General features: G+C 45.5%; 1 protein-coding gene and 3 long non-coding RNA genes across 5 annotated transcripts in view; 2 read left to right on the top strand and 2 right to left on the bottom strand.

The window, feature by feature from the left end:
• Nucleotides 1-26104, bottom strand: part of LOC137847051 (uncharacterized) — a 750318-nt gene that overhangs the window by 571191 nt on the left and 153023 nt on the right. The gene's annotated exons all lie outside the window — the stretch shown is intronic.
• LOC137847055 (uncharacterized) overlaps nt 1-26104 on the top strand; it is a 310848-nt gene that overhangs the window by 168128 nt on the left and 116616 nt on the right. The window lies entirely within an intron of this gene.
• LOC137847024 (homer protein homolog 1-like) overlaps nt 1-26104 on the bottom strand; it is a 242478-nt gene that overhangs the window by 125859 nt on the left and 90515 nt on the right. For both annotated transcript variants that reach the window (XM_068665272.1, XM_068665273.1), the window contains exon 2: nt 20805-20961. In XM_068665272.1, coding sequence (XP_068521373.1) covers nt 20805-20961 — 157 coding nt within the window. The remainder of the gene's footprint in view (nt 1-20804; nt 20962-26104) is intronic.
• The window catches only part of LOC137847062 (uncharacterized), a 38348-nt gene continuing 27077 nt past the window's right edge, over nt 14834-26104 (top strand). The window contains exon 1 of the long non-coding RNA XR_011090770.1: nt 14834-15529. This is a non-coding gene — a long non-coding RNA (uncharacterized lncRNA). The remainder of the gene's footprint in view (nt 15530-26104) is intronic.

The raw sequence follows: 26104 nt of genomic DNA, 5'->3' as shown, positions 1-26104 counted from the left end.
GACCTTATTGTATTTTACAATTACCTTAAAGGAGGTTGTAGTGAGGTGGGGATCAGGTTCTTCTCCCAAGCACCAAGTGATAATATGAGGAGAAACGGCCCCAAGTTGCACAATGGGAGATTTAGGTTGGGTATTCAGAGAAATTTATTTACTGAAAGGGTTGTGCGGCATTGGAATAGGCTGCCTGGGGAAGTGGTTGAGTCACCATCCCTGGAGGTCTTCAAGAAATGTGTAGATATAGAACTTAGTAGCATGGTTGTACTGGGTCTGGCTGGGACTTGTCAGTACTAGGTTAAAGGTTGGACTAGATGATCTTGGAGGCCTTTTCCAACTTGAATGATTCTATAATTCTATGAGTATATGGTTAGGTTAGGAAGTCCCAAGGTGGGGGCTTTCATTAAAGCTCTTCTGATGTTATCAAATCCTTGTCTGGATTCCAAGGTCCATTCTAACAGTTCCCCAAGACCTTTAACAGCTTCATATTGGGGTTTAGCCATCAACCCATAATTTGGAATCCACAGCCTACACCAGCCATTCCCAGAAACCCCCTTTAATGTCTTGAAAATGGAGATATTATATTCAGACTGGCATTCTCTTAATAATCCGTACTGTAAGAAATTATCAGTAACGGGCTCCAGTGTTTTCCTTGCTTCTAATTTTATTGGATACTGTTTCGTTCTTACTGGTCTTGTTCCTGTTTTGAGTTGTAACTTCACTGGTTCTGCCGATCTCATTCTCCCAGGTTTCTCTGTTGCCCATACAAACGACACCACTGCATCCTTGATGTTAGATGGTATTTGACTCAATCCCTTTCCCTGGAGCATCTTCAAAATTCCCCTGTAACAGATATACTTGTACCTGCCAGGCATTATTTTCAGGAATATGTATATGTATTTTTCCTTTCTTGAAGGTTATCGGGCACCCAGTTTATTTAATAGGTCTTGTCCTAAAAGAGGCAAAGGACATTCCATCAAGTATAAATATTCATGAGTCAATACTAATTTTCCAATTTCACATTTAATTGGTTGCAAAAAGGGTTTAACCTCTCGCTTTCCCATGGCCCCAATCACTGGCACAGAGAATTTACTCATTGGTCCCTTGCAATTGCTTACTACCAAATAAGTGGTTCTTGAATCTACTAAAAATATTATAACCTCATTCCACATCTTTACTGGAACCAGGGGTTCTGCTGGGGCCATAGATGATTCTACCCCTGGTCCCCTTCAGTCTGATTCCTCTGTTCCAGTAATTAACAGGTCTACCTCAGGAACCCTTATTAATTTTTTTTCCCCTAGACTGATTTAATTTTGGGCATTCCTTCTTCCAATGTCCCTCTTCTTGAGAATATGAATACTGATTTAATCCTAATGAATCAGAGGGGTGGGGATTGACCCTACCCGTAGGGAAGTCTGCTGCCTCCCTGTGGGCAGGGGCAGGGACGTTGCCAGGAAGCTTCCCAACCTGGTTCGCCCCTCAGACTATTATCCTCTTTTGATAGTCCAGGCAGGTAGTGACGACACTGAAGAGAGAAGCCTGAAGGCTATCAAACAAGACTTTAGGGGGCTGGGACAGTTAGTGAATGGAGCGGGAGTGCAGGTGGTGCTTTCGTCCATCCCTACGGCGGCAGGGAGGGGTACAGAGAGGACACGAAAAGCCCACCTGTTAAATACGTGGCTCAGGGGCTGGTGCCAGCACAGAAATCTTGGGTTTTTCGACCATGTGGCACTTTACTCAGCTCCCAGACTGATGGCCGCAGACGGGTCCCTATCTTTTAGGGGAAAAAAGATCCTGGGTCAGGAGCTGGCAGGGCTCATTGAGAGGGCTTTAAACTACGTAAGAAGGGGGATGGGGCTGAAGCAAGGATTGTTGGAGCTGTGCCAGGGGGAACAATAGCAAGGCCGGGGGATAAGGCAATGGCCCAGATGAAGTGCATCTACACCAATGCATGCAGCATGGGTAACAAACAGGAGGAGCTGGAAGCCATCGTGCAGCGGGCAGGCTACGACTTGGTTGCCATCACGGAGACGTGGTGGGACCAGTCTCATGACTGGAGTGCTGCAATGACTGGCTATAAGCTCTTCAGAAGGGACAGGCAGCACAGAAGGGGTGGTGGTGTGGCTCTCTATATTAGAGAGTCTTTCGATGTTGTAGAACTCGAGGCTGGGAATGACAAGGTCGAGTCCCTTTGGATTAGGATCGGCAGGGACAACAAGGCTAGCGTCCTGGTCGGGGTCTGTTATAGACCGCCAAACCAGGACGAGGAGACGGATGAGGAGTTCTACAGGCAGCTGACAGAAGTTGCGAAATCTTCAGCGCTTGTTCTCGTGGGGGACTTCAACTTCCCTGACATATCCTGGAAGCACAACACAGCCCAGAGAAAGCAGTCTAGGAGGTTTCTGGAGAGTGTGGAAGATAGCTTCCTGATGCAGCTGATTAGTGAACCTACCAGGGGTGGCGCCCCGCTAGACCTTCTCTTCACAAACAGAGAAGGACTGGTGGAGGATGCGATTGTCGGGAGCTGTCTTGGGCAGAGTGACCACAAAATGGTGGAGTTCACTATTCTTGGCGAGGCCAGGAAGGGGACCAGTAAAACCGCTGTATTGGACTTCTGGAGGGGTAACTTTGAGCTGCTCAGGACACTGGTTGGTAGAGTCCCTTGGGAGGCGGTTCTGAAGGGCAGAGGAGTCCAGGAAGGCTGGGCGCTCTTCAAGAGGGAAATCTTAATGGCGCAGGAACGGTCTGTCCCCACGTGCCCAAAGGCGAGCTGGCGGGGAAGAAGATCAGCCTGGCTCAACAGAGAATTGTGGCTTGAGCTTAGGAGAAAAAAGAGGGTTTATAATCTTTGGAAAAGTGGGCAGGCCACTAGGGAGGACTATAAGGATGTTGCGAGGCTGTGCAGGGACAAAATTAGAAAGGCCAAAGCTCATCTGGAGCTCAATCTGGCTACTGCCGTTAAAGACAAGAAAAAATGTTTTTATAAAAACATCAACACAAAAAGGAGGACTAAGGAGAATCTACATCCTTTACTGGATGCGGGGGGAAACTTAGTTACAAGAGATGAGGAAAAGGCGGAGGTGCTTAATGCCTTCTTCGCCTCAGTCTTTAGCGGCAAAACCGGTTGTTCTCTGGATACCCAGTACCCTGAGCTGGTGGAAGGGGATGGGGAGCAGGATGTGGCCCTCACTATCCATGAAGAACTGGTTGGTGACCTGGTATGGCACTTGGATGTGCACAAGTCGATGGGGCCGGATGGGATCCACCCAAGGGTACTGAGAGAACTGGCAGAGGAGCTGGCCAAGCTGCTTACCATCATTTATCATTTAACAGTCCTGGCTATCGGGGGAGGTCCCAGCTGACTGGCGGCTAGCAAACATGACGCCCATCTACAAGACGGGCCGGAGGGCAGACCCGGGAAACTACAGGCCTGTCAGTTTGACCTCAGTACCAGGGAAGCTCATGGAGCAGATCCTCTTGAGAGTCATTACGCAGCACTTGAAGGGCAAGCAGGCGATCAGGCCCAGTCAGCATGGGTTTATGAAAGGCAGGTCCTGCTTGACGAACCTGATCTCCTTCTATGACAAAGTGATGCGCTGGGTGGACGAGGGAAAGGCTGTGGATGTGGTCTACCTTGACTTCAGCAAGGCTTTTGACACCGTCTCCCACAGCATTCTCCTCAAGAAACTGGCTGCTCTTGGCTTGGACTGGCGCACGCTTCGTTGGGTTAGAAACTGGCTGGATAGCCGGGCCCAAAGAGTCGTGGTGAATGGAGTCAAGTCCAGTTGGAGGCCAGTCACTAGTGGCGTTCCCCAGGGCTCGGTGCTGGGACCGGTCCTCTTTAATATCTTCATCAATGATCTGGACAAGGGCATTGAGTGCACCCTCTGTAAGTTTGCAGATGACACCAAGCTATGCGCATGTGTCGATCTGCTCGAGGGTAGGAAAGCTCTGCAGGAGGATCTGGATAGGCTGCACCGATGGGCTGAGGTCAACTGCATGAAGTTCAACAAGGCCAAGTGCCGGGTCCTGCACCTGGGGCGCAATAACCCCAAGCAGAGCTACAGGCTGGGAGATGAGTGGTTGGAGAGCTGCTTGGCAGAGAAGGACCTGGGAGTGATGGTTGATAGTTGGCTGAATATGAGCCAGCAGTGTGCTCAGGTGGCCAAGAAGGCCAACAGCATCCTGGCTTGTATCAGAAACAGTGTGACCAGCAGGGCTAGGGAGGTGATCGTCCCCCTGTACTCGGCTCTGGTGAGGCCGCACCTTGAGTACTGTGTTCAGTTTTGGGCCCCTCGCTACAAGAAGGACATCGAGGTGCTTGAGCGGGTCCAGAGAAGGGCGACGAAGCTGGTGAGGGGCCTGGAGAACAAGTCCTACGAGGAGCGGCTGAGGGAGCTGGGCTTGTTCAGCCTGGAGAAGAGGAGGCTCAGGGGCGACCTTATCGCTCTCTACAGATACCTTAAAGGAGGCTGTAGTGAGGTGGGGGTTGGCCTGTTCTCCCACGTGCCTGGTGACAGGACGAGGGGGAACGGGCTAAAGTTGCGCCAGGGAAGTTTTAGGTTAGATGTTAGGAAGAGCTTCTTTACCGAAAGGGTTCTTAGACATTGGAACAGGCTGCCCAGGGATGTGGTGGAGTCACCATCCCTGGAAGTCTTTAAAAGATGTTTAGATGTAGAGCTTAGGGATATGGTTTAGTTGGGACTGTTAGTGTTAGGTCAGAGGTTGGACTCGATGATCTTGAGGTCTCTTCCAACCTAGAAATTCTGTGATTCTGTGATTCTGTGATTAGATGTTACATATCTTCCCCTTCCCCTCTCTCTGCCTCCTTTTTCTATTTTTCTGCCTCTGCCCCCTCGTGACAACATTTGGATTTTGGACTTGCTGTTGCAAGTAGACTTGCCTGCCTCTTTGCCTTCTTCTGTTTTTCCTTCTGTCTCTTCTCTTTCTCTATTTCATCTCCATTGTTATATACATAATAAGCTATCTCAATTCACTGGGAAATGAACATTCTTGAAACTCCATCTACCCTCTTTGGCTTTTTCCGGATATTGGGCACTGACTGTTTACCTTATTTGCCTCATCATCCAGATTCAAATCTGTCCATTTTCTAGCCCCTTCACATAACCTTTCATAAAATGCCAGCTCTTTATCATTTGCCATAATCATCACATTAGCATAATCAATTAATAATTTGCATTTTTCTAGTCTCATGGTCATTTCATAAAGAAAAAAAAAACAAACAAATCTACATAAGGTGTTTCAATCCATTTGCTTGTCCAACAAAATAACATCAGTTGTAAAACTGTATCATATTCCGAAGCACCTAATTCCAGTCATTTTTCCCCATCATCTAATTTATATTTAGGCCACTATTGCACGCAATATTGCTTCATTTTTCCTTTGTTTAAAGTATCCCCACCAAACTTATTCCAGTTCTTAAGGATGCATCCTAAAGGTGAACAAAGTTTTGGTTTGGAAGAAGGACTCATCCCCATTTTACCACAGGAAAGGTCTATGCACCAAACAGAGGGGCCTATGCCCACTCCTTCATACACTCTGGTCGCCACCATTTACATGTAAGAAATTATTTAAAAATACCATGAATGACCTACACCTTCATGCACTCTGGTTGTCACTGTCTATATGCATGAAATTATTTACCACAAATGCTGGCTCAAACAAAAACTCTTAAAACCTCTTAACCACCCTTTTCACCTTAACTAAAAAAATATCTCATTCACATTTGGCATTGCACTGCTGAGTTGCTTACCACCTTTGGACAGGGAGAGGATCCCGTGAGTCCCTGATCAAAATGGTCGGTACACAATGGAGTCCTGTATATCCATTCTCCCCACTGGCAACCAGCAAGACAATCTGGGCAAGGCTCTAAGGCTGTTCTGTCTGGGTTGCCAAAAATTGTTGTCCGATAAAGTTTGGATTATTTACCCAGTGCAATAAGCCAAATGCACACACAAGGTTGATATACTGTTTATTTTAGAACTGCTCAAGTCTGGGTATCGGGTGGCTTTCCACAAAGCTGGCCTGACTCCAGACTTCCCCTGTTGATTTTTATACAGTTCTACACAGTCATGATCATAGTAGCACATCCCACTACATTCTAACTGGTTAGTGATTTACATATAGTTGCACAATCTAATCTAGAAAATGTATGTATGCTCATGGGTAGGGTCCTCATCTGGGCTAGGGTTGTATTGACCTGTGGGTGTGGTTTTTAGTATTATGATGGGGCAAGTTTATCATCAGGGCATCAGTGCTTCCCTATTTCTTGCCAGTTTGGCTGAGTCCCCCAAAGCATGTTGATTACCACATCCAGTTCCTAATACTACAGGATATTCTAGACAATAGATAATGTTAGTCTACATTCTTACACTCCAGACTATGGAACAGTGACTAGACCTAATAAAAGTTGCCCTGGTAACAGTCCTTACTCCAAACCAACTCCTTGTTCACTTTTAGGATACACCCTTAAGAACTGGAATAAGTTTGGTGGGGATCACCTAACGAAAGGAAAACTGAAGCAATATTGCATGCAATGGTTGACTGGTGGGCGTGCATCAGGACCTGGGGGACAGAACCAAGACAGCTGACACAAAGTGGCCAAAGGGGTATTCCATACCATATGACTTCATGCTGAACAATCAATATGGGGTGGCTGGCTGGGGTGGGGAGACCAGCTGATTGGGGATAGGCTGGGAATCAGTCAGCGGGTGGTGAGCGATTGCATTGTGCATCACTTGTTTCGTACACATTATTAGTAGTAGTACTATTATCATTATCATTATTATTTTCCTTTCTTTTCTGTCCTAATAAACTATCTTTATCTTAACCCACAGGCTTTCATTTTTTTTTCTGATTCTCTCCCCCATCCCAGAGAGGGAGTGGGGGGGGGGGGGGGCGGGGTTGAGCGAATGACTGTGTGGTGCTTATCTGCCGGATGGGTTAAACCACTACAGTATTTTTGGCGCCCAACATGGGGCACGAAGGGTTGATACCTCACAGAGTAACAAACAGCACTGATCATGGCTCGGCTCTGGGCAGTGGTGGGCCCCTTTAGAGCTGGATGAAACTGACCCTTACGTAACATGGGGTAGCTGCTGGTTTCTTTTCACAGAGACCACCCCTGCAGGCTCCCGCTACCAGAACCAGGGTCTTGTCCCACAGTCTGTATGTATAGTCAGGGTTGCCCTGTCCCAGGTGCAGGACCCTGCGCTTGCTCTTGTTAAACTTCATGTGGTTGGTGATTGTCCAGATCTCCAATCTGTCCAGATCTCTCTGCAAGGCTTTTCCACCCTCAACAGAGTCAATAACTCCTCCCAGTTTAGTATCATCAGAAAATTTGATCAATACACCTTCAAGTCCTACATCCAAATCGTTTATAGAAACATAGAAAAGAACTGGCCCTAAAATGGAGCCCTGGGGGACCCCACTTGTGACGGGCCGCTAGCCTGATGTGGCCCTATTTACCACAACCCTTTGAGCCCTACTCGTCAGCCAATTGTTCATCCATCGTATTATGTTTTTGTCTAGTTGTATGCTGGACATTTTGTCCAGTAGGATCCTATGGGAAACTCTGTTGAAAGCTTTACTGAAATCTACAATCAGCTGATCACATCAGCTGTTTTCCCTTGATTGACTAGGTAGGGGATCTTATCATAAAAGGAAATCAAATTTGTTAAACAGGACCTACCCCTTGTGAACCCATGTTGGCTGGGACCAATGACTGCATTGTCCCCCAGTTGCGCTTCAGTAACTCCCAGGATAATCTTCTCCATAATTTTACCAGGCACTGACGTGAGACTGACAGGCCTGTAGTTACCAGGGTCTTCTTTCTTGCCCTTCTTGAAAACTGGTACAACATTTGCCAGCCTCCAATCAACTGGGACCTCTCCAGATTCCCAAGACCATCGAAAAATAATTGAGAGGTCCCACAGTGACATTAGGCAGCTCTCCAAGCACCCTGGGATGAAGCCTATCCGGACCCATGGAGTTAAATGGGTCCAGGTAGAGCAGCGAATCCTGCACACATTCAGGGTCGGTTGGGAGTTTATCATTCCCACCATCATGGTCCTCCAGCTCAGGGCACCTGGGGTCCCGAAGCCCATCATCAGTGTTGAAGACAGAGGCAAAGAAGGCATTAAACGTCTCTGCTTTGCCTATGTCCTTGTCTGTTAGGTGACCATCCCCATCAAGTAGTGGACCTATATTTTCTCTGGTCCTCCTTTTTCTGTTCACCTATTTTAAAAAGCCCTTTTTATTGTCTCCCACAGACCTGACCAGCTTCAACTCTAGTTGGGCTTTGGCTGCACAAATTTTCTCCCTACAAAGGCAAACAGAGTCCCTGTAGTCCTTCCATGTTGCCCGACCCTGCTTCCAGCAGCCATATGCTTTCTTTTTATGCCTAAGCTCCAGAAGAAGCCAAGCCAGCCTTTTGCCCCGCCTGCTTGACTTCCGATATTTAGGAATTGCCTGATCCTGTGCTTTTAGGAGACAGTGCTTAAAGAATGACCAGAACTGATGGACACCAACTCCTTCAAAAGCAGCTTCCCAGGGGACCTTAGTAACTAGTTCCCTGAGCAGCCTGAAGTATGCTCTCCCCATATCCAGGGCTGAAGCGTTGGTGGCAGTTTTCCTTCTGTCACCATAAATTCTAAACTCAACCACTTCATGGTCACTATGACCGAGACGGCCGCCAATTGCCACATCTCCCACAAGACCCTCTCTGTTTTCCAGCAACAGATCAAGGAGGGCACCTTTCCTAGTTGGCTCCCTTAGCACCTGCACCAAGAAGTTATCATCTAGGTGCTTTATGAACCTCCTGGACTTGCTTGTGTCAGCCGTGTGGTGATCCCAGTTGACGTCTGGCAAGTTGAAATCCCCCATAAGGACAAGGGGAGTTGATCTTGAGGCATCTCGTAGTTCTGCAAAGATTAATTCATTGGTGTTGTCATCTTGGCCAGGTGATCTGTAATAGACTCCCACAACGACATCCCTTTTATTTGTTTGTCCCTTAATCCTTACCCAGAGGCTCTCAACTTTTCCATCATCAACTGCAAGCTCCACACAGTCCAGCCCCTCCTTTACATACATTGCTACCTCGCTGCCTCACCTACCCTGCCTGTCCCTCCCGAGGAGCCTGCAACCATCTACTGCAACACACCAGTCAGTCACAGGACTCATCCCACCAGGTTTCGCTCATATTGATGATGTCATAGCTGCAGGACTGAGCTAAGACTTCTAGCTCATCCAGTTTATTCCTCATGCTGCATGTGTTTGTGTAGAAGCACAAATATGTCTCATTGTACACAGCACCTTGTGGAGCATACTGAAGGACCTCACTAGCACACAGTCCCTCTTACTCTGGCACGCCATCCCATAGCTTATCACCGGCGGGCCTGGTTTTATCTTTCCCCCTTTGATTCTAGTTTAAAGCCCTATCAATCAGCCCTGCTAACTCCTGGGCAAAAATCCTTTTCCCCCTCTGAGAAAGGTGCATCCCATCTGGTGCCAGCAGACCTGGTACCAGGTAGACCTTCCCATGATCAAGAAACCCAAAGTTCTGCCAGTGGCAGCAGTCTCAGAGCCACATATTGACGAACTGAGTCTGCCTGTTGTAGTGGGTTTACGTGGCAAGGTTTTGGTAGCAGGGAGCCATAGGGGTGGTTTCTGTGAGAAAGATCTAGAAGCTGCCCCATGTTTGGGAAGGGCCCCATTGTTTTCCAGAGCTGAGCCAGTAAGTGATGTTGTTTTGCGCCTCTGTGAGAGCATATTTAAGACAGGGGAAAAAAAACGCTGCGCCACACAGCAGCCGGGAGAGTGAAGGGAGTGAGGAATGGCACCAAGGTCAGTGTAGAAGGAGGGGGAGATGTGCTCCAGGCGCCGGAGCAGAAGTCCCCTGCGGCCTGTGGTGAGGACCATGGTGAAGCAGGATGTCCCCCTGCAGCCCATGGAGTACCACGGTGGAGCAGGGTTCCACGCTGCAGCCCGTGGAGGAGACCACGGTGGAGCAGGTGGCCCTGCACCGATGGAGGCTGCCGCCTGTGGAAGACCCCTACCGGAGCAGATTCCGGGCCAGACCTGTAGCCCGTGGAGAAGAGCCCACGCAGGAGCAGGTGACCTGGCAGGAGCTGCTGCCCATGGGGGAGCCAGGTTGGAGCAGTTTTCTCCTGAGGGATGGACCCCGTGGTACGGACCCATACCTGGAGCAGCTCTGGAAGAGCTGCTGCCTGTGGGAAGCCCACGCCGGATCAGTTCATCAAGGACTGTATCCCGTGGGTGGGACCCCACAGCACAGGGGACGAGAGTGACCGAGAAGGAGCAGCAGAGAAGAAGCGCTGTAGACTGACCATAACCCCCATTCCCCTGTTTCCCTGCGCCGCTCGGGGGGAGGAGGTGGAAGAGGGTGGATGGGGGGGGAAGGTGCTTTTGGTTTCTTTCCTTTGTTTCTCACTTCTCTCGCTTGTTAGTAATAGGCAATAAATCTTACTATCTCCTTATGCTGTTTTGCCCGTTACAATAATTACTGAGTGATTTTCTCATCCTTGTCTCAACCTTTGAGCCCTTTTCACATATTTTCTCCCCATTCCTCTTTGAGGAGGGGGAGTAAGAGAGCGGCTGTGGTGGAGCTCGACTGCCCACTCGAGCGGAACCACAACACCTGTTGATGTCTATTCCTGCTACAGGAAGGACACAACCTGTGCCCCTAATCCTTTACCCGGTCGCCCCAAAGCCCTAAAGTCCCTTTTACTCTACCAACCAGTGTCCTGAGCAGCTCAAAGTTACCCCTCCGGAAGTCCAATACAGCGGTTTTACTGGTCCCCTTCCTGGCCTCGCCAAGAATAGTGAACTCCACCATTTTGTGGTCACTCTGCCCAAGACAGCTCCCGACAATCACATCCTCCACCAGTCCTTCTCTGTTTGTGAAGAGAAGGTCTAGCGGGGCGCCACCCCTGGTAGGTTCACTAATCAGCTGCATCAGGAAGCTATCTTCCACACTCTCCAGAAACCTCCTAGACTGCTTTCTCTGGGCTGTGTTGTGCTTCCAGGATATGTCAGGGAAGTTGAAGTCCCCCACGAGAACAAGCGCTGAAGATTTCGCAACTTCTGTCAGCTGCCTGTAGAACTCCTCATCCGTCTCCTCGTCCTGGTTTGGCGGTCTATAACAGACCCCGACCAGGACGCTAGCCTTGTTGTCCCTGCCGATCCTAATCCAAAGGGACTCGACCTTGTCATTCCCAGCCTCGAGTTCTACAACATCGAAAGACTCTCTAATATAGAGAGCCACACCACCACCCCTTCTGTGCTGCCTGTCCCTTCTGAAGAGCTTATAGCCAGTCATTGCAGCACTCCAGTCATGAGACTGGTCCCACCACGTCTCCGTGATGGCAACCAAGTCGTAGCCTGCCCGCTGCACGATGGCTTCCAGCTCCTCCTGTTTGTTACCCATGCTGCATGCATTGGTGTAGATGCACTTCATCTGGGCCATTGCCTTATCCCCCGGCCTTGCTATTGTTCCCCCTGGCACAGCTCCAACAATCCTTGCTTCAGCCCCATCCCCCTTCTTACGTAGTTTAAAGCATTCCCCAGGGCTCGGTGCTGGGACCGGTCCTCTTTAATATCTTCATCAATGATCTGGACGAGGGCATGGAGTGCACCCTCAGTAAGTTTGCAGATGACACCAAGTTAGGTGCATGTGTCGATCTGCTCGAGGGTAGGAAGGCTCTGCAGGAGGATCTGGATAGGCTGGACCGATGGGCTGAGGTCAACTGCATGAAGTTTAACAAGGCCAAGTGCCGGGTCCTCCACCTGGGGTGCAATAACCCCAAGCAGATCTACAGGCAGGGAGATGAGTGGTTGGAGAGCTGCCAGGCAGAGAAGGACCTGGGAGTGATGGTTGATAGTCGGCTGAATATGAGCCATCAGTGTGTTCAGGTGGCCAAGAAGGCCAACAGCATCCTGGCTTGCATAAGAAACAGTGTGAAAAGAAGAAACAGGAGAATTAATGTCAGGGAAGGGATGGAGAGGTTAATGTCAGAACAAGAACCTCCTTGGGATCCAAATACAGACAGAGGTAAAATGCTTGTAAAAAAAAAAAAAACACAAAACAAAACAAACAAACAAACAAAAAGTTAATTTTGTATGGAAGTAAGCATGGAGTACTGAAGCCTAAAAATATTTCTAAGTTATATCAAGTAACTCAAGGTCCTAATGAGGACCATCAGCATTTTATGAAAGATTATGTGAAGTAGCTAGGAAATGGACAGATTTAAATTCTGATGATGAGGCAAATAAAGTAACATTTTAATATGCTGTTTATGGGACAATCAGCGCCTTATATTTGGAAGTAGTTGCAGCGAGTTAGGGGGAGTTTCAGGAATGTTTGTTTCTCAATTAATTGAGATAGCTAATAAGGTATATAATAATCAAGATGAAGTAGAGAAGAAGGAAAGAAAAAAAGAAACTGAAGAATGAAAAAATGCAAGGAAGTTTGCTTGCAACAGCTATGGTTCAAGCACAAATGTTGTCACATGGTAAAACATTTCAAAAAGGAGGAAGAGGCAGGATGATGGGAAATCAAGGCATAGGAAAAGGATGAGGGAGATATTACATATCTACCTCTCATCCGTCTTACTCATTGGGATTAAATCAGTGTGCATATTCTTGGGAAGAGGGGCATTGGTGGAACGAATGTCCAAAAGTGCACTAATCCAAAGAGCCAAAATTAACAAATGTTCCTGAAGTGGTCTTGTTAATGACTGGCATGGAAGACTCGAACTGAAGGGGACCAGGGGTAGAATCATCTATGGCCCCAGCAGAGCCCCTGGTTCCAGTAAAGATGGGGAATGAAATTATAATATTTTTAGTAGATCCAAGAACCACTTATTTGGTAGTAAGCAATTGCAAGGGACCAATGAGTAAATTCTCTATGCCAGTGATTGGGCATAGATAGATTGAAGATACTTTGGGAGATTAATAGAATCAAGTACTGACCAAGATCAAGGACAAAGTAGTGCCATTTGCATGGGTAACTGCGAAACTCAGGAGAGCAAAATCAGCGGAACCAGTAAAAGTAGATGGGAGCTGAAGCTCTAGTAGGTAATGCAGGAGGTATGCTACTGGAGCATGGATGTTACTAATAGAAAAAAAAAAAACACCAGCCTTGAAAATTTGAGCTTTGTCTTAAGAACAACCCTAAAATACAGATAAAAATTCCTCCTGTCAACGTGAAAAAGAATGATTCCTGGTGACTACCTGCAAATCGATTTTTCTGAGTTACCTAGGTATAAAAAATATAGATATCTCCTTGTATTTGTGGATATCTTTTCTCGTTGGTCCAAAGCTTTCTTGTGTTGAACCAATTAAATCAGGGAAGTAAATAATAGAAATCATAGAATATCCTGAGTTGGAAGGGACCCAAGGATCATCGAGTCCAACTTGGCTCCACACAGGTCTACCCAAAAACTCAGACCATATGACTCAGATCATTGTCCAAAGGCTTCTGAAAATTCTATGGGCTTGGTGCCATGACTACATCCCTGGCTGGGGAACGTGTTCCAGTGTGCGACTACCCTCTTGGTGAAGAACCTGTTCCTGATATCCAGCCTGAACCTCCCCTGTCGCACCTTAACTTCATTCCCTCGGGTCCTGTCGCTGGTCACTAAAGAGAAAAGATCAGAGCCTGCCCCTCTGCTCCCCCTCGTGAGGAAGCTGGAGACCATGATGAGGTCTCTTCTCAACCTCCTCTTTTCCAGGCTGAACAAAACAAGTTACTTGAGCCACTCCTCATACATCTTCCCCTCTAGGCCCTTCACCATCTTTGTAGCCCTTCTGCGGACAGTATCTACTGAAAGTAGTCCAGTATCTACTGAAAGAAAAAATCCCAAGATTCCAGTGGAAGCAGGGACATGTGGCCTAGGAAGGGTACAGGGATGCCATCTGTATGTGCAGGGATGAGATAAGGAAAGCTAAGTCACATATGAAACTAAAATTGGTAATGGATGCAAAAAATAACAAGAGATTCCATAGGTACATTGGCCAGAAAAGAAAGGCCAAGGAGAGTGTACCGTCTCTGATAAATGAGAAAGGTGACCTAGTAACCACAGACATGGAGAAGGCTGTGGTACTCAACAACATCTTTGCCTCCGTCTTTGCTGGCAGTCAGGCTTCCAACATCTCTCGAGTCCCTGAACCTCTAGTCAGGGGCTGTAGGAGCAAAGTCCCTCCCACTGTAAGCAAATAGCATGTTCAAGACCATGTAATGAAACTGAACAGGTACAAGTCTATGGGGCCCAATGACATGCATCCTAGTGTCCTGTGGGAAGTGGCTGATGTAGTTGCCAAGCCACTCCCCGTAATATTTGAACAGTCATGACAGTCAGGTAAAATCCCTGGTGACTGGAAAAAGGGAAATATCACTCCCATTCTTAAAAAGGGTAGAAAGGAAGACCCTCAGAACTATAGACTGGTCAGAATCAGCTCTGTTCCTGGGAAGATAATAGAACACATCCTTCTGGAAGCAATGTTAAGGCACATGCAAGTCAAAGAGGTGATTTGAGACAGCCAGCGTGGCTTTACTAAGGGCAAATCATGCCTGACCAATCTTGTGGCCTTCTATTATGGAGTGACTGTATCAGTCAATAAGGGAAGATCAACCAGTGTCATCTACACTGGACATCTGTAAGGCCTTTGACATGGTCCCACATGACATCCTGGTCTCCAAATTGGAGCGATGTGGCTTTGAAGCAGATAAGGAATTGGCTGGATGTCTGCACACAGAGAGTTGTGGTCAAGGGGGTCCAAGTGGTGGCTGGTGATTGTACTGGGTCTGGCTGGAATGTTAACTTTCCCTGCAGCAGCCCATACAGTGCCGTACTCTGCACTTGTAGCTGGAACAGCAGTGTTATCACACCAGTGTTGTGTCTACTGCTGAGCAGCACTGGCACAGCATTGGGCCTCTCTCTAACCCTCCTAGGGGGTGGGCAAAAAGTGAGAAGAGAAACATCACCAGGGCAGCTGACCTAAACCAACCAAAGGGGTATTCCATACCATATGATGTCACACTCAGCAATAAAAGGTGGAAACAGGAAGAAGAGGGGAGGGGTGGGCTCTCGTTGTGAAAATGTCGGTCCTCCTCCTGAACACTGGCTACGTGCGTTGAGGCCCTGCTTCAAGGACGTGGTCAATCATCGCTCATTTGTGGGAAGTAGAGAGTAATTTCTTTCCTCTGCACTTCCACATAGCCTTCATTTATTTTATTTGTTTGTTTTCCTCCCTTTTTTTTATTTTCCCTTTCCCCCTCCCTTTTCCCCTTTCCCTTTTTATTTCCCTTTAGTTAAATTGTTTAGTTCATAATAATATTTATTTAATTATTATAATTATTTCCCTTTAATTAAATTATCCTTATCTCAACCCATGAGTTGTTCTTTGCTTTACTTCTCCCCCTCCTCATCTAAAAAGAGGGGGAGTGAGAGAGCGGTTGTGGGGTTTAGCTGCCCAGCACGGTAAAACCACCACAGTTATGAGTGGTATCCCTCAGGGGATATCTAATATCATTATTAACAACATAGTGGGATCAAGTGCATCCTCAGCAAATTTGCAGATGTCACCAAGCTGAGTGGTGCGGTTGATACAAGAGAAGGAAGGGATGCCATCCAAAGGGACCTGGACAAGCTAGAAAAGTGGGCACAAGTGAACCTAATGAGGTTCAGAAAGTCTACATGCAAGATTCTGCACTTGGGTCAGGGCAATCCCAGACAGAAGTACAGACTGGGAGAAGAACTCATTGAGAGCAGCCCTGCAGAGAAGGACTTGGGGGTTCTGATGGATGAAAAGCTTGACATGAGCCTTCAGTGCACGCTTGCATCCCAGAAGGCAAACTGCATCCTGGGCTGCATCAAAAGAGGAGTGGCCAGCAGGCTGAGGGAGGTGATTGTCCCCCTCTATTCTGCCCTTGTGAGGCTCCACGTGGAGTACTGCGTCCAGGTCTGGAGCCCCCAGGAAAAGATGGATATTGATCTGTTATAACGGGTCCAGAGGAGGACCACAGATATGATCAAGGGGCTGGAGAACCTCTCCTATGAAGAAAGGCTGAGAGAGCTAGCTGGGGTTGTTCACCCTGGAGAAGAGAAGGCTCCAGGGAGACCTCATTGCAGCTTTTCTGTACTTAAAGGGGGCTTGTAAAGAAGATGGAGGGCAACTTTTTGCTCAGTCAGATAATGACAGGACAAGGGGGGATGGTTTTAAGCTAAAAGAGGGGAGATTCAGATTAGATGTTAGGAGGAAATTTTTCACTGTGAGGGTGGTGAGGCACTGGAACAAGTTTCCCAGAGAGGTTGTGGATGCCCCATCCCTGGAGGTGTTCAAGACCAGGTTGGATGAGGCCCTGGGGCACCTGATCTAGTTGGTGGCATCCCTGCTCGTGGCAGGGGAGGTAGAACTAGATGGTCTTTAAAGGTCTCTTACAGCATGAGCCATTCTATGATTCTGTGATTTGGAATACCTGATAGGTGGCCTCACTTTGTGGCAGCAAACCCCCATGGAGGCCATAATCTTGTGGTGAGGTAGAAAGGATGAACCAAGCACTGAAAGGCCAAATAAGAAAGTTGTGCCAGGAAACTCAGTTGAAGTGGACAGAGGTTTTCCCAGTAGTTTTACTTAGAGTCTGGATAACTCCCAGGTCTCAAATATAAGCCCATTTGAAATATTGTATGGGAAGCCCTATACTATAAATTTGACTGGGAAACCTGATCAGATGGATGTAACTGAGAACCAAGCACTTACAGTTTTCCATTTGTCTTCAGGAAAAACTTTGTGTCTCATCCACAGATACACACTATTAAGGGTGCTGATTCCGGTGGATGCACTGGTTCACTCCCTTTCTCCTGGAAAGCCTGGAGGGAAGACCCCCTAACTGAAAAGTGTAAAGGAACGTTTCTGGTGCTGTTAATGACAAATACTGCTGTGAAACTTAGACAGATTGACTTGTGGATTCATTATACCTGAGTGAAAGCTGCTCCTCCACAGCTATGGAAAACTGAAATAACAGGGTCTTCAAAGTTGAAAATCACTGAAGTTAATGGACTATAAATTTATAGTCTTAGACTGTATAAACTGAAGTTTATCTCTATTAGTGTGTCTACCCTATATATGTATGTATATATATATACACTTTCTGTGTAAAGGCATAAGTTTCTTTAAGTTAGAAAATGAGTGGAATAAAGTGATTAACAGCCTTTTGTTGATTGAGCATAGTCAGGAAGCCAGGGAGTGAAGGAAATCAAGAAGTGTTTTTGAATCCCTGGAGCCAGAGCACCCAGTTTGAATTGATAGCTTCATATGGGTTTTTGAAGCCTGGCAATGGTTGACGTCTTGCTTTCTGGATCTAAAGTTGTGGGTAAAGAAAATTTTATTTGTACTAGTTACAGCAGTAGTTTTCTTTGTTTGTATCTAAGTGTTAATAGAGTGTACATTTAAATGTTGATCAAAATTATCAAATGTTGAAATGAAAAGATGAGACTCATCTAACTTTAGGAGGTTAGATAAGTCTCAAAGGGGGGGAATTATGATACGAGTGTATAGTTAACTCCGTTTTCTGTGAAAGAGATCAAATATGTACTTTGAGGAAAGGGCAAGATAGCCCAGGCCTTAGAGATGTCCAAAGGATGATTAACTGAGGAACTGCTAATCATGAAGACCCTTCTGTTGATATTCTTGAGGAAAACATCCTGACTTATGCCTTTGAATACTTCACCAATCAACGTAATATGAATAGTTGGCTGGAAAACAAGAGTATTCTAATGTGAACTGTCTGTGAACTATCCTTATTATAATAGTAAAAATCATGCCCCTAGGCTGGGAGACCGTGGCCCAACAAGGGATCTTTTCTTTCTAAGGATGTACAGAATTATTCTGTCATGTCAGCAGTATGCTAATTATGTAAACAATCAGAGACTATGGGAATTGTACAAAGATGTATTTGTATTGATTGTAAAATCAATAAGGGACTGTATAAAAAGTGGCATGGAATATCCTTAGGTGTGCCAGCTTTGTGGGAAACCACCTAATACCCAGACTTAAGCAATTCTGAAATAAACAATTTCTTGGCCTAGTGTGTAGACTGGCTTATTGCATACCGGGTAATGAATCTGAACTTTTTATTGGACAACAATCTGAGCCACTGCAACTGAGCAGCCACATGCATTTCATTCTCTGCAATGTACAAACCCACAGGGTGCTGTAAACCCCACCAGCACTGAGGCTTTCAATAAAATCTGTTTGGATCATATATTTATCGCCACCTGAGGGCAATTGAGAGCTTTAAAGCTAACACAGTTCAACAAATGTTTTTGGCAGCTGGCAACATGTAAAATTGAGACATTTGCAATGTAAAATCCGTTTAAAAAAAAAAACAAACAAAATCATCTTTATTCAGTTTCATTTCAAAACTCACAACCATAGAATTACATTATAGTTTTTTCTCCTTTGCCAATGTAATACTTCTGTCTGACCAATAGACAATATGAGGCATTGTAGCTGAATGCCATAAACCAGAGATTATCTGAATGCATTCTGAACTTAAGAATACTTTATATTTATATTTAGCCCTTTGTACATATTACATTTTATATGCACAGACATGTTAAAAAATGTAATAATAATAATAATAATAAATCTGTGAATTATGCCAAAAAAAAACAAACAGGTCTTCCATGGGTCCCCCCCCGCTATTCACCTGTGCATGTTTCTGAGGTGTTGTGATAACTAAAACAATGAGTCTTAATCAGAGAGACTGGGATCTAAGATACATAATGCTTGGGATGAAAACATTAAGACTACAACAGAGAGAGTAAATAAAAGTGATAGATTGAATTATCAGTATACCTTGCCAATAGCATTGTAAATACAAAGGAAATGCAGAAGACAAAAGAGTAAATAAATAGATGAACAACTGCTTGACAATGCAACTCAGCAACCACTTTGCAAGAGTTGCAGCTTTAGACAAAGGCAGAAGAACCCCAATGGATATTATAAGGATTTTGTAAAATGTGCAGATCAATTTAGGTGCTACACATTACAAATAGTAGCCCTGATTTCATACAGTATCTAGTCCCAATCCCAAAATTGTGTGTTTTTTTGTTGTTGTTGTTTTTGGCTTTAGTTTTGTTTTTTTTGGGGGGTGGGGGGGTTGCTTTTTTATTTTTAATAAACAGTCACAGAAAAAGCTACTTTAATTATTTGATGAAATGAAAAAAAAAAAAAAAACAACAACATTTGAAGGAAGGCTGGAAGGGAGGAAACAAAGTAAGAGTTAAACTTTGAAAATTTTGGGTAGGCTTTGGTACCAGAGTCTCAGTCATCTGAAGTATTATCATATAGAGATCTCTGAAAGAAATCTGTGAGTGCTGCTATGCTTATACAGAGTATTTCAGCTCCAACCATCATGAATTGACACATCTCCAGAAATTGCAATTGAAAGTCTCTTCAAAGGATTATAGCTTTTGATTATACTTTGCATATCTTTAATGTCCTTATTGCATAGATTTCTGATGTGCTGTTTGTATAGTTACTGTCTTTATACCCACTTGGGGTAGAACCAAAGGAACTGTCAGGTACTTTCCCAAGTCTTCTAAATTAATATTTTAAACAAGGTTTCTTACAACAGAAGCTCAACACATTATCTTTCCTAATTAAAAACAAACAAACAAAAAAACAAACAAAAAAACAAAAAACCATAACCCTCCCTCAAACACAACCCAACTGAGTTCTGATAAAAGCTTACTATGCAGTGCTTTATTGGGAAGGAATCATCACATTCCCTACAGCAAAAATTGGAAGATGATGTAATGAAGGACTTACTGAATGATTATAGGCACTGAACAGATGTCTTCCATAATGCTGAAGCCAATGATAATGTTACATCATTGAATGTGGGGATGAAAACAGGTTATTATAACCATATGTTGGGAGGAATGGGTTAAAAGCGGAAGATTGGTGAGAAGGATGAGATCAGAACGAAAGACTGTTGAGGAGGACTGTAAATATGCTCAAGTGACCTTGCAGCTGGGAAGGCGTAAAGTCTGGAAAGCAGCAGTGTAAAAAAGCACATAAATTGTACCTACTGCTTTTTATGCTCCATGTATTTGGCAAGTTATGTGTGTATAGATAACATAGGTTTCTGGTAGATTTGGTCGTGCCGTATTGGACACGCTTGAGCTCCTGGCCTTGGCACAGAGAACATCAAAGAAGCACAGTGAGGATCACAGCATGATGGTAAAAACTGCCTGCACAAACCCTTGATAAACAGGTGTAAACAGCAGGCCTGTTATCGTCTAGCATGGACCAAGCTTAGCAGTGCCTGTGTCCCTGCTTGTGTGCCTCTGCCTGGGTGTTGCTTCGGGGATCCCCCAGTTGTCAAAGTAATGAAAATAATATTATTTTTTGTGTTTTAGCTGTGGGTCTGTTCTTGTTCCTGCTGCCTGCCTGTGCTGACTCACACACACTCTTTGTACTTTTTAGTATACATCACAGGGAATGCCCTTTTAGATTGATCAATATTAAATAAAAGGTCATTGCTTAAATTCAGCAACAGATTTATCAAAGTAAATATGAATGTATGGAGAATAATATTTTCCAATGAACACTTAAAACATCTAATGAAACAATATAACCCTTTTAACACATCAGTAATCTCTTAGATAACAAAAGCATCTGAGAAGATACATGAAGGACATCAGACTGGAAAATAAATGCAAAAATCAATCAGCAAACAAATTCTCTAAAATAAAACTTACCTTTGATCCATCCAAACTGATTATCCTGTAGACATTTCTTATGCTGTCATAGAAGTAGGACACAGTAACAGCATGCTTGCTGGTGGGAACCCAGTTCTTCTTAGTGTTTGGGTCAATGTGGAAGACATGAGCTCGGGTGCTGAAGATGGGTTGCTCCCTGAAGGACAGAATAAAAGCCATGAATCTAATTGGGACATAAGCAAGTAGAGGAAAATGGAATGCTACACACGTCCAGCTGAAAAATGGAACTTGGCTGAAATGCTCGTATAAGGAATTTTTTGGATCTGGATGTAAAACCATGGCAAGAGCACATGCGGAGGGACAATTTGACGTTCAGATCCTGAGCTGTCAGAGTGATAATACCACTAGGGAGCAGCATGTGGTAAGGGTCTACCGCTGGAGGTGGCAAGATGAGAATGGGAAACAAGTGTACTTTAAACATTTCTGGTCAGCTTGTAATATGACATGCTGCTAAGGAGAACTTGGTTGTAATTGCAAATGGGATGTGGGCCCTAAAGGGACATTATTGGGTGTGTGGCAAACATGCCTACAAAATGCTACCAAAAGACTGGTCAGGAATCTGCTATGTGGGATACATAAGACCCTTGTTCTTTTTATTGTCACAAATACAAGGAAATCATTTAGGAATAAAATTATATGATGATCTGAATAGAGTGAAACAATGTATTGATGCTTCCTTAGCCGGTGGTAGTGCCTAAAAATGGAGAGAGGAAGAATGGCTTCCTGAAAGAATCATAATCACAGAATCACAGAATTTCTAGGTTGGAAGAGACCTCAAGATCATCGAGTCCAACCTCTAACCTAACACTAACAGTCCCCACTAAACCATATCCCTAAGCTCTACATCTAAACGTCTTTTGAAGACTTCCAGGGATGGTGACTCCACCACCTCCCTGGGCAGCCTGTTCCAGTGCCTAACAACCCTTTCAGTAAAGAAGTTCTTCCTAACATCTAACCTAAAACTCCCCTGGCGCAACTTTAGCCCATTCCCCCTCATCCTGTCACCAGGCACGTGGGAGAACAGGCCAACCCCTACCTCACTACATACAGCATGGGACACTGTGCAAGTCTCTGATATCTGTCCAAGAGATTATGAAGAAGGGGAAAGCTGAAGGACAACTAAAAGACAAAGCTTGCAGGGGACGCTGCACAAGTCTCTGACATACAGCCAAGTTGGACAAAGGAGAAGGACAAGAGGGAGGAAGACTATGAGCCTTCAGCACAAGAGACCCCCCAGAAGGACCACCGGAGACTGATACGCATGCTCCAGTAGGAGGGTTTGGATTCTGGAAACTAATTATAATAACCCTGTTTTTTTCTAGAAGTAGTAATGAATATGTATTAGCCTAGGAGCATAAAAATCAACTGCTTGATATAACTGGTGTGTGTCTTGGTGGAGCAGAGACTCCCAGCGCACCCAGCGCTGTTTGCTTACCTCTATTCCTTTAATAAATTGTAAACTTTGATTATAGTCCTATTTTGAAGACTGAGCCATGTAATTACTCTAAAACCGACATTAATTAGGATCAGGGACATATAATGTTAAACCCAAACTCTTTGTAGAGTCACACCTGAATGTTTTCACAGCAATAGTAAATATGTGTAACACACATAGTTCAAAGTTAACTGCTTAGCAAATAAAATTATATAAGGTAAAAAAATTACTGCACTTCAGAATTTACAACTTATTATTCTTCATGAACATTACCAAGATATAAAGTATTGCATAGAAATCAAATTTTTTTTGTATCACTAGGATGGTTGTCAGTATAAAATTAGCTACATTTTATTGATAAATAGATTGCTTTATTGTTCAGGGGATATTGTCATCAAATCCCACCAAAGATATGAAATACCAGAATATTAAGTTGGGTTTAACTTTGTAGGTTTTAAAACTATTTTGCTTTCTCCCATTTCTAGCACATGAAGAAACACATCCTTCATCCCTGCCCTCATCACCCTGTAAGTAAGAGGTAAGTTCTAAATACATTTTTCCATCTAAAATAAAAACAAAATTCAAAACAAGATTTTGGGTACTCATAGTCAAAGGGTTTCGATCTGGCCTCATTACAAAAGAGTACATGAGAATTCTCAGAAACATCCCTACTTCTTAGCAGCAAGAGCAGCCAGGACTAGCTGCTTTAAGCAGTGGAATCACAGAATGGTTGAGGTTGGAAGGGGCCTCTGAAAGTCATCTGGTCCAACCCCACTGGTCAAGCAGGGACATCTAAAGCAGGTTGCCCAGGACCATGTCCAACCTGCTTTTGAATGTCTCCAAGGTGGGATACTCCACAGCCTCTCTGGGCAACACAGTCCCATGATCAGTCACTCGCACAGTAAAGAAGTGCTTCCTGATGTTCAGATGAAATCTTGAGTTCCAGTTGGTACCCATTGTCTTTTGTCCTGTTGCTGGACACCACTGAAAAGAGCCTGGCTCCAGGTTCTTTGCATCCTCTCATCAGGTATTTATATAGAATCAATAAGGTTGGAAAAGACCTTCAAGAACATCAAGTCCAACCATCCATCCAACACTACAAGTCCACTGCTAAACTGTGACCCCAAGTGCCACATTAACACATCTCTTAAATACCTCCAGGGATAGGAACTCCACCACTTCCCTGGGCAGCCTGTTCCGATGCTTGACCACCCTCTCCATGAAGAAATTATTCCTGCTATCCAATCTAAACCTCCCCCAGTGGAACTTGAGGTGATTTCCTTACATCCTATAGCTTGTCACATGAGAAAAGAGACTGTCATTGCAACCTCCTTTCAGGTAGTTGTAGAGAGCAATGGGGTCTCCCCTGAGCCTCCTCTTCTCCAGACTAAACAATCCTTGTTCCCTCAGCTGTTCCTCATAAGACTTGTTTTCTAGTCTCTTCACCATCTTTGTTATTCTTCTCTTCTTCTGATGGAGACCAGGATGCCACTGGCCTTCTTGGCCACCTGGGCACACTACTGGCTCACGTTCAGCTGGCTGTTGACCAGCACCCCCAGGTTCTTTTCTGCAAGGCAACTTCCCAGCCACTCTTCCCCAAGCCTATACCGCTACATGGGGTTATTTTGACCCAAGTGCAGCACCCAGCACTTACCCTTGTTGAATGTCATGCAATTGGATGTGGCCCATTGATCTAGCTTATCCAGATCCCCCTGCAAAGCCTTCCTACCCTCAAGCAGATCAACACTTCTCCCCAACTCGGTATCATCCACAAACTTACTGAGGGTGCATTTAGTCTCCTCATCCAGATCATTGATAAAAATGCTAAACAAAACTGGCCCCAAGACTGGACTGAACATCCCTCAAGGGGATGGGGAAGTTTCTGAAGTCAATGACGAGATAATACACACTGTGACTACCCCAGAGGACCAACCATCTATGGTATCAGTCGCCCCCATAGTCAAGTCAAAACAATGGAAACAGAAGTCATCTCGTTTAGTAAGGGAAGAAGCTCCTCCTAACGAAGAGGGAGAAGAGGAAAAGTCAGGCACCTCTAAAGCAGTGTTATCACAACAACATCAGAGAGAAGAGATGGAAATCATAAATCAATCAGAAACTACCTGATCCCTATCCCTGAGTGAGTTGCGAGAAATATGAAAGGATTTCAGTCGTCATCCAGGTGGACACATCCTCACCTGGCTGCTTCAGTGCTGGGATGCTGGGGCCAATAGCCAACAATTAGAAGGCAATGAAGCCAAGCAGCTGGGATCCCTCTCTAGAGAAAGGGTAATTGACAGAGGAATTGAGAGAGGGGCACAGGTCCTCAGCCTCTGGAGGCGACTCCTGGCAGCTGTGAAAGAAAGGTATCCCCAGAAGGAAGATATTGTATATCAAGTAGGCAAGTGGTCCACTGTGGAGAAAGGTCTCCAGCACCTGAGGGAATTAGCTGTGCTGGAGATTATTTATAGTAATTTGAACCATGAACAGACACCTAAAGACCCTGATGAAGTCCAGTGCACAGCATCCATGTGGCGGAAGTTTGTACGGGCTGCACCCTCATCACATGCCAGCACACTGTCAGCAATGAATTGGGATGAGGGGATGGGGCCAACAGTGGATACTGTGTCCAACCAGCTTCATAAATACGAAGAAAATCTCTCTGCCCAGTATGGGCCTGCATTTCAGACATGGCAAAACTGTCCCAACGGTTAGAAGAACACATAACTTCCTCCTCACCTAGATGGAGGAATCTTTCAGCCATTAAGTGCCAGCATTCTCCACCTCAAGCAGCAAAGAATCCAGGACACAAACCACGGGGCACCTTGTGGTTTTATTTATGTGACCACAGGGAAGATATGAGGAAGTGGGACAGTGAATCGACCTTGGCTCTAGCTGCTTGGGTACGTGAACTGCGGAAAGATACAGCAGCAAGAAAAAAGGCCCCTAGGAGGATTACTGCCCCAGTTTCTGTTGGGCAGTCCCCCAGAGGCAGTAGAAGGGCTAGTATTACTCCTGACCCTGACGAAGAGACCTCTGCTTCACATTTGGAAGAATTAAGTGATAGATGCTCCAACCAGGACTAGTGGGGCCCTGCCTCTGGCCAGGTAGAGGAGAGGGACAACCAGATTTACTGGACTGTGTGGATTCGATGGCCTGGCACACCGGAACTGCAGAAATATAAAGCTTCAGTGGACACAGGTGCACAGTGTACCTTAATGCCGTCAGGCCACCAAGGGGCAGAACTCATCTCTATCTCTGGAGTGACAGGGGGATCCCAAGAGCTAACTGTATTGGAAGCTGAAGTGAGTCTAACTGGGAATGAGTGGCAAAAGCACCGTACTGTGATTGGCCCAGAGGCTCCATGCATCCTTGGCACAGACTACCTCAAGAAAGGGTACTTCAAGGATCCAAAAGGGTACTGGTGGGCTTTTGGCATAGCTGCTTTGAGCACAGAGAAGATTAAGCAGCTGTCTACCCTGCCTGGTCCCTCAGAAGACCCTTCTGCTGTAGGATTGCTGAGGATTGAAGAACAGCAAGTGCCAATTGCGACTACAACTGTGCACCGTCGGCAATTTCGCACCGAGACTACCTGTTCCCCTTCCATGAGTTCGTGCACCGGCTGGAGAGCCAAGGTGTGATCAGCAAAACTTGCTCACCCTTTAATAGTCCTATATGGCCATTGCGAAAGTCTAAAGGCGAGTGGAGGCTAACAGTGGACTATCAGGGCCTGAATGAAGTCACGCCACCACTGAATGCTGCAGTGCCAGACATGCTAGAACTCCAGTATGAACTAGAGTCCAAGGCAGCCAAGTGGTATGCTACAATCAATATTGCTAATGCATAT

The sequence above is a fragment of the Anas acuta genome, chromosome W (assembly GCF_963932015.1).
Source record: "Anas acuta chromosome W, bAnaAcu1.1, whole genome shotgun sequence".
Taxonomy (NCBI): domain Eukaryota; kingdom Metazoa; phylum Chordata; class Aves; order Anseriformes; family Anatidae; genus Anas; species Anas acuta.
Note: the sequence above shows the minus strand (reverse complement) of the source record. Positions and strands in the feature narration are given on the sequence as shown.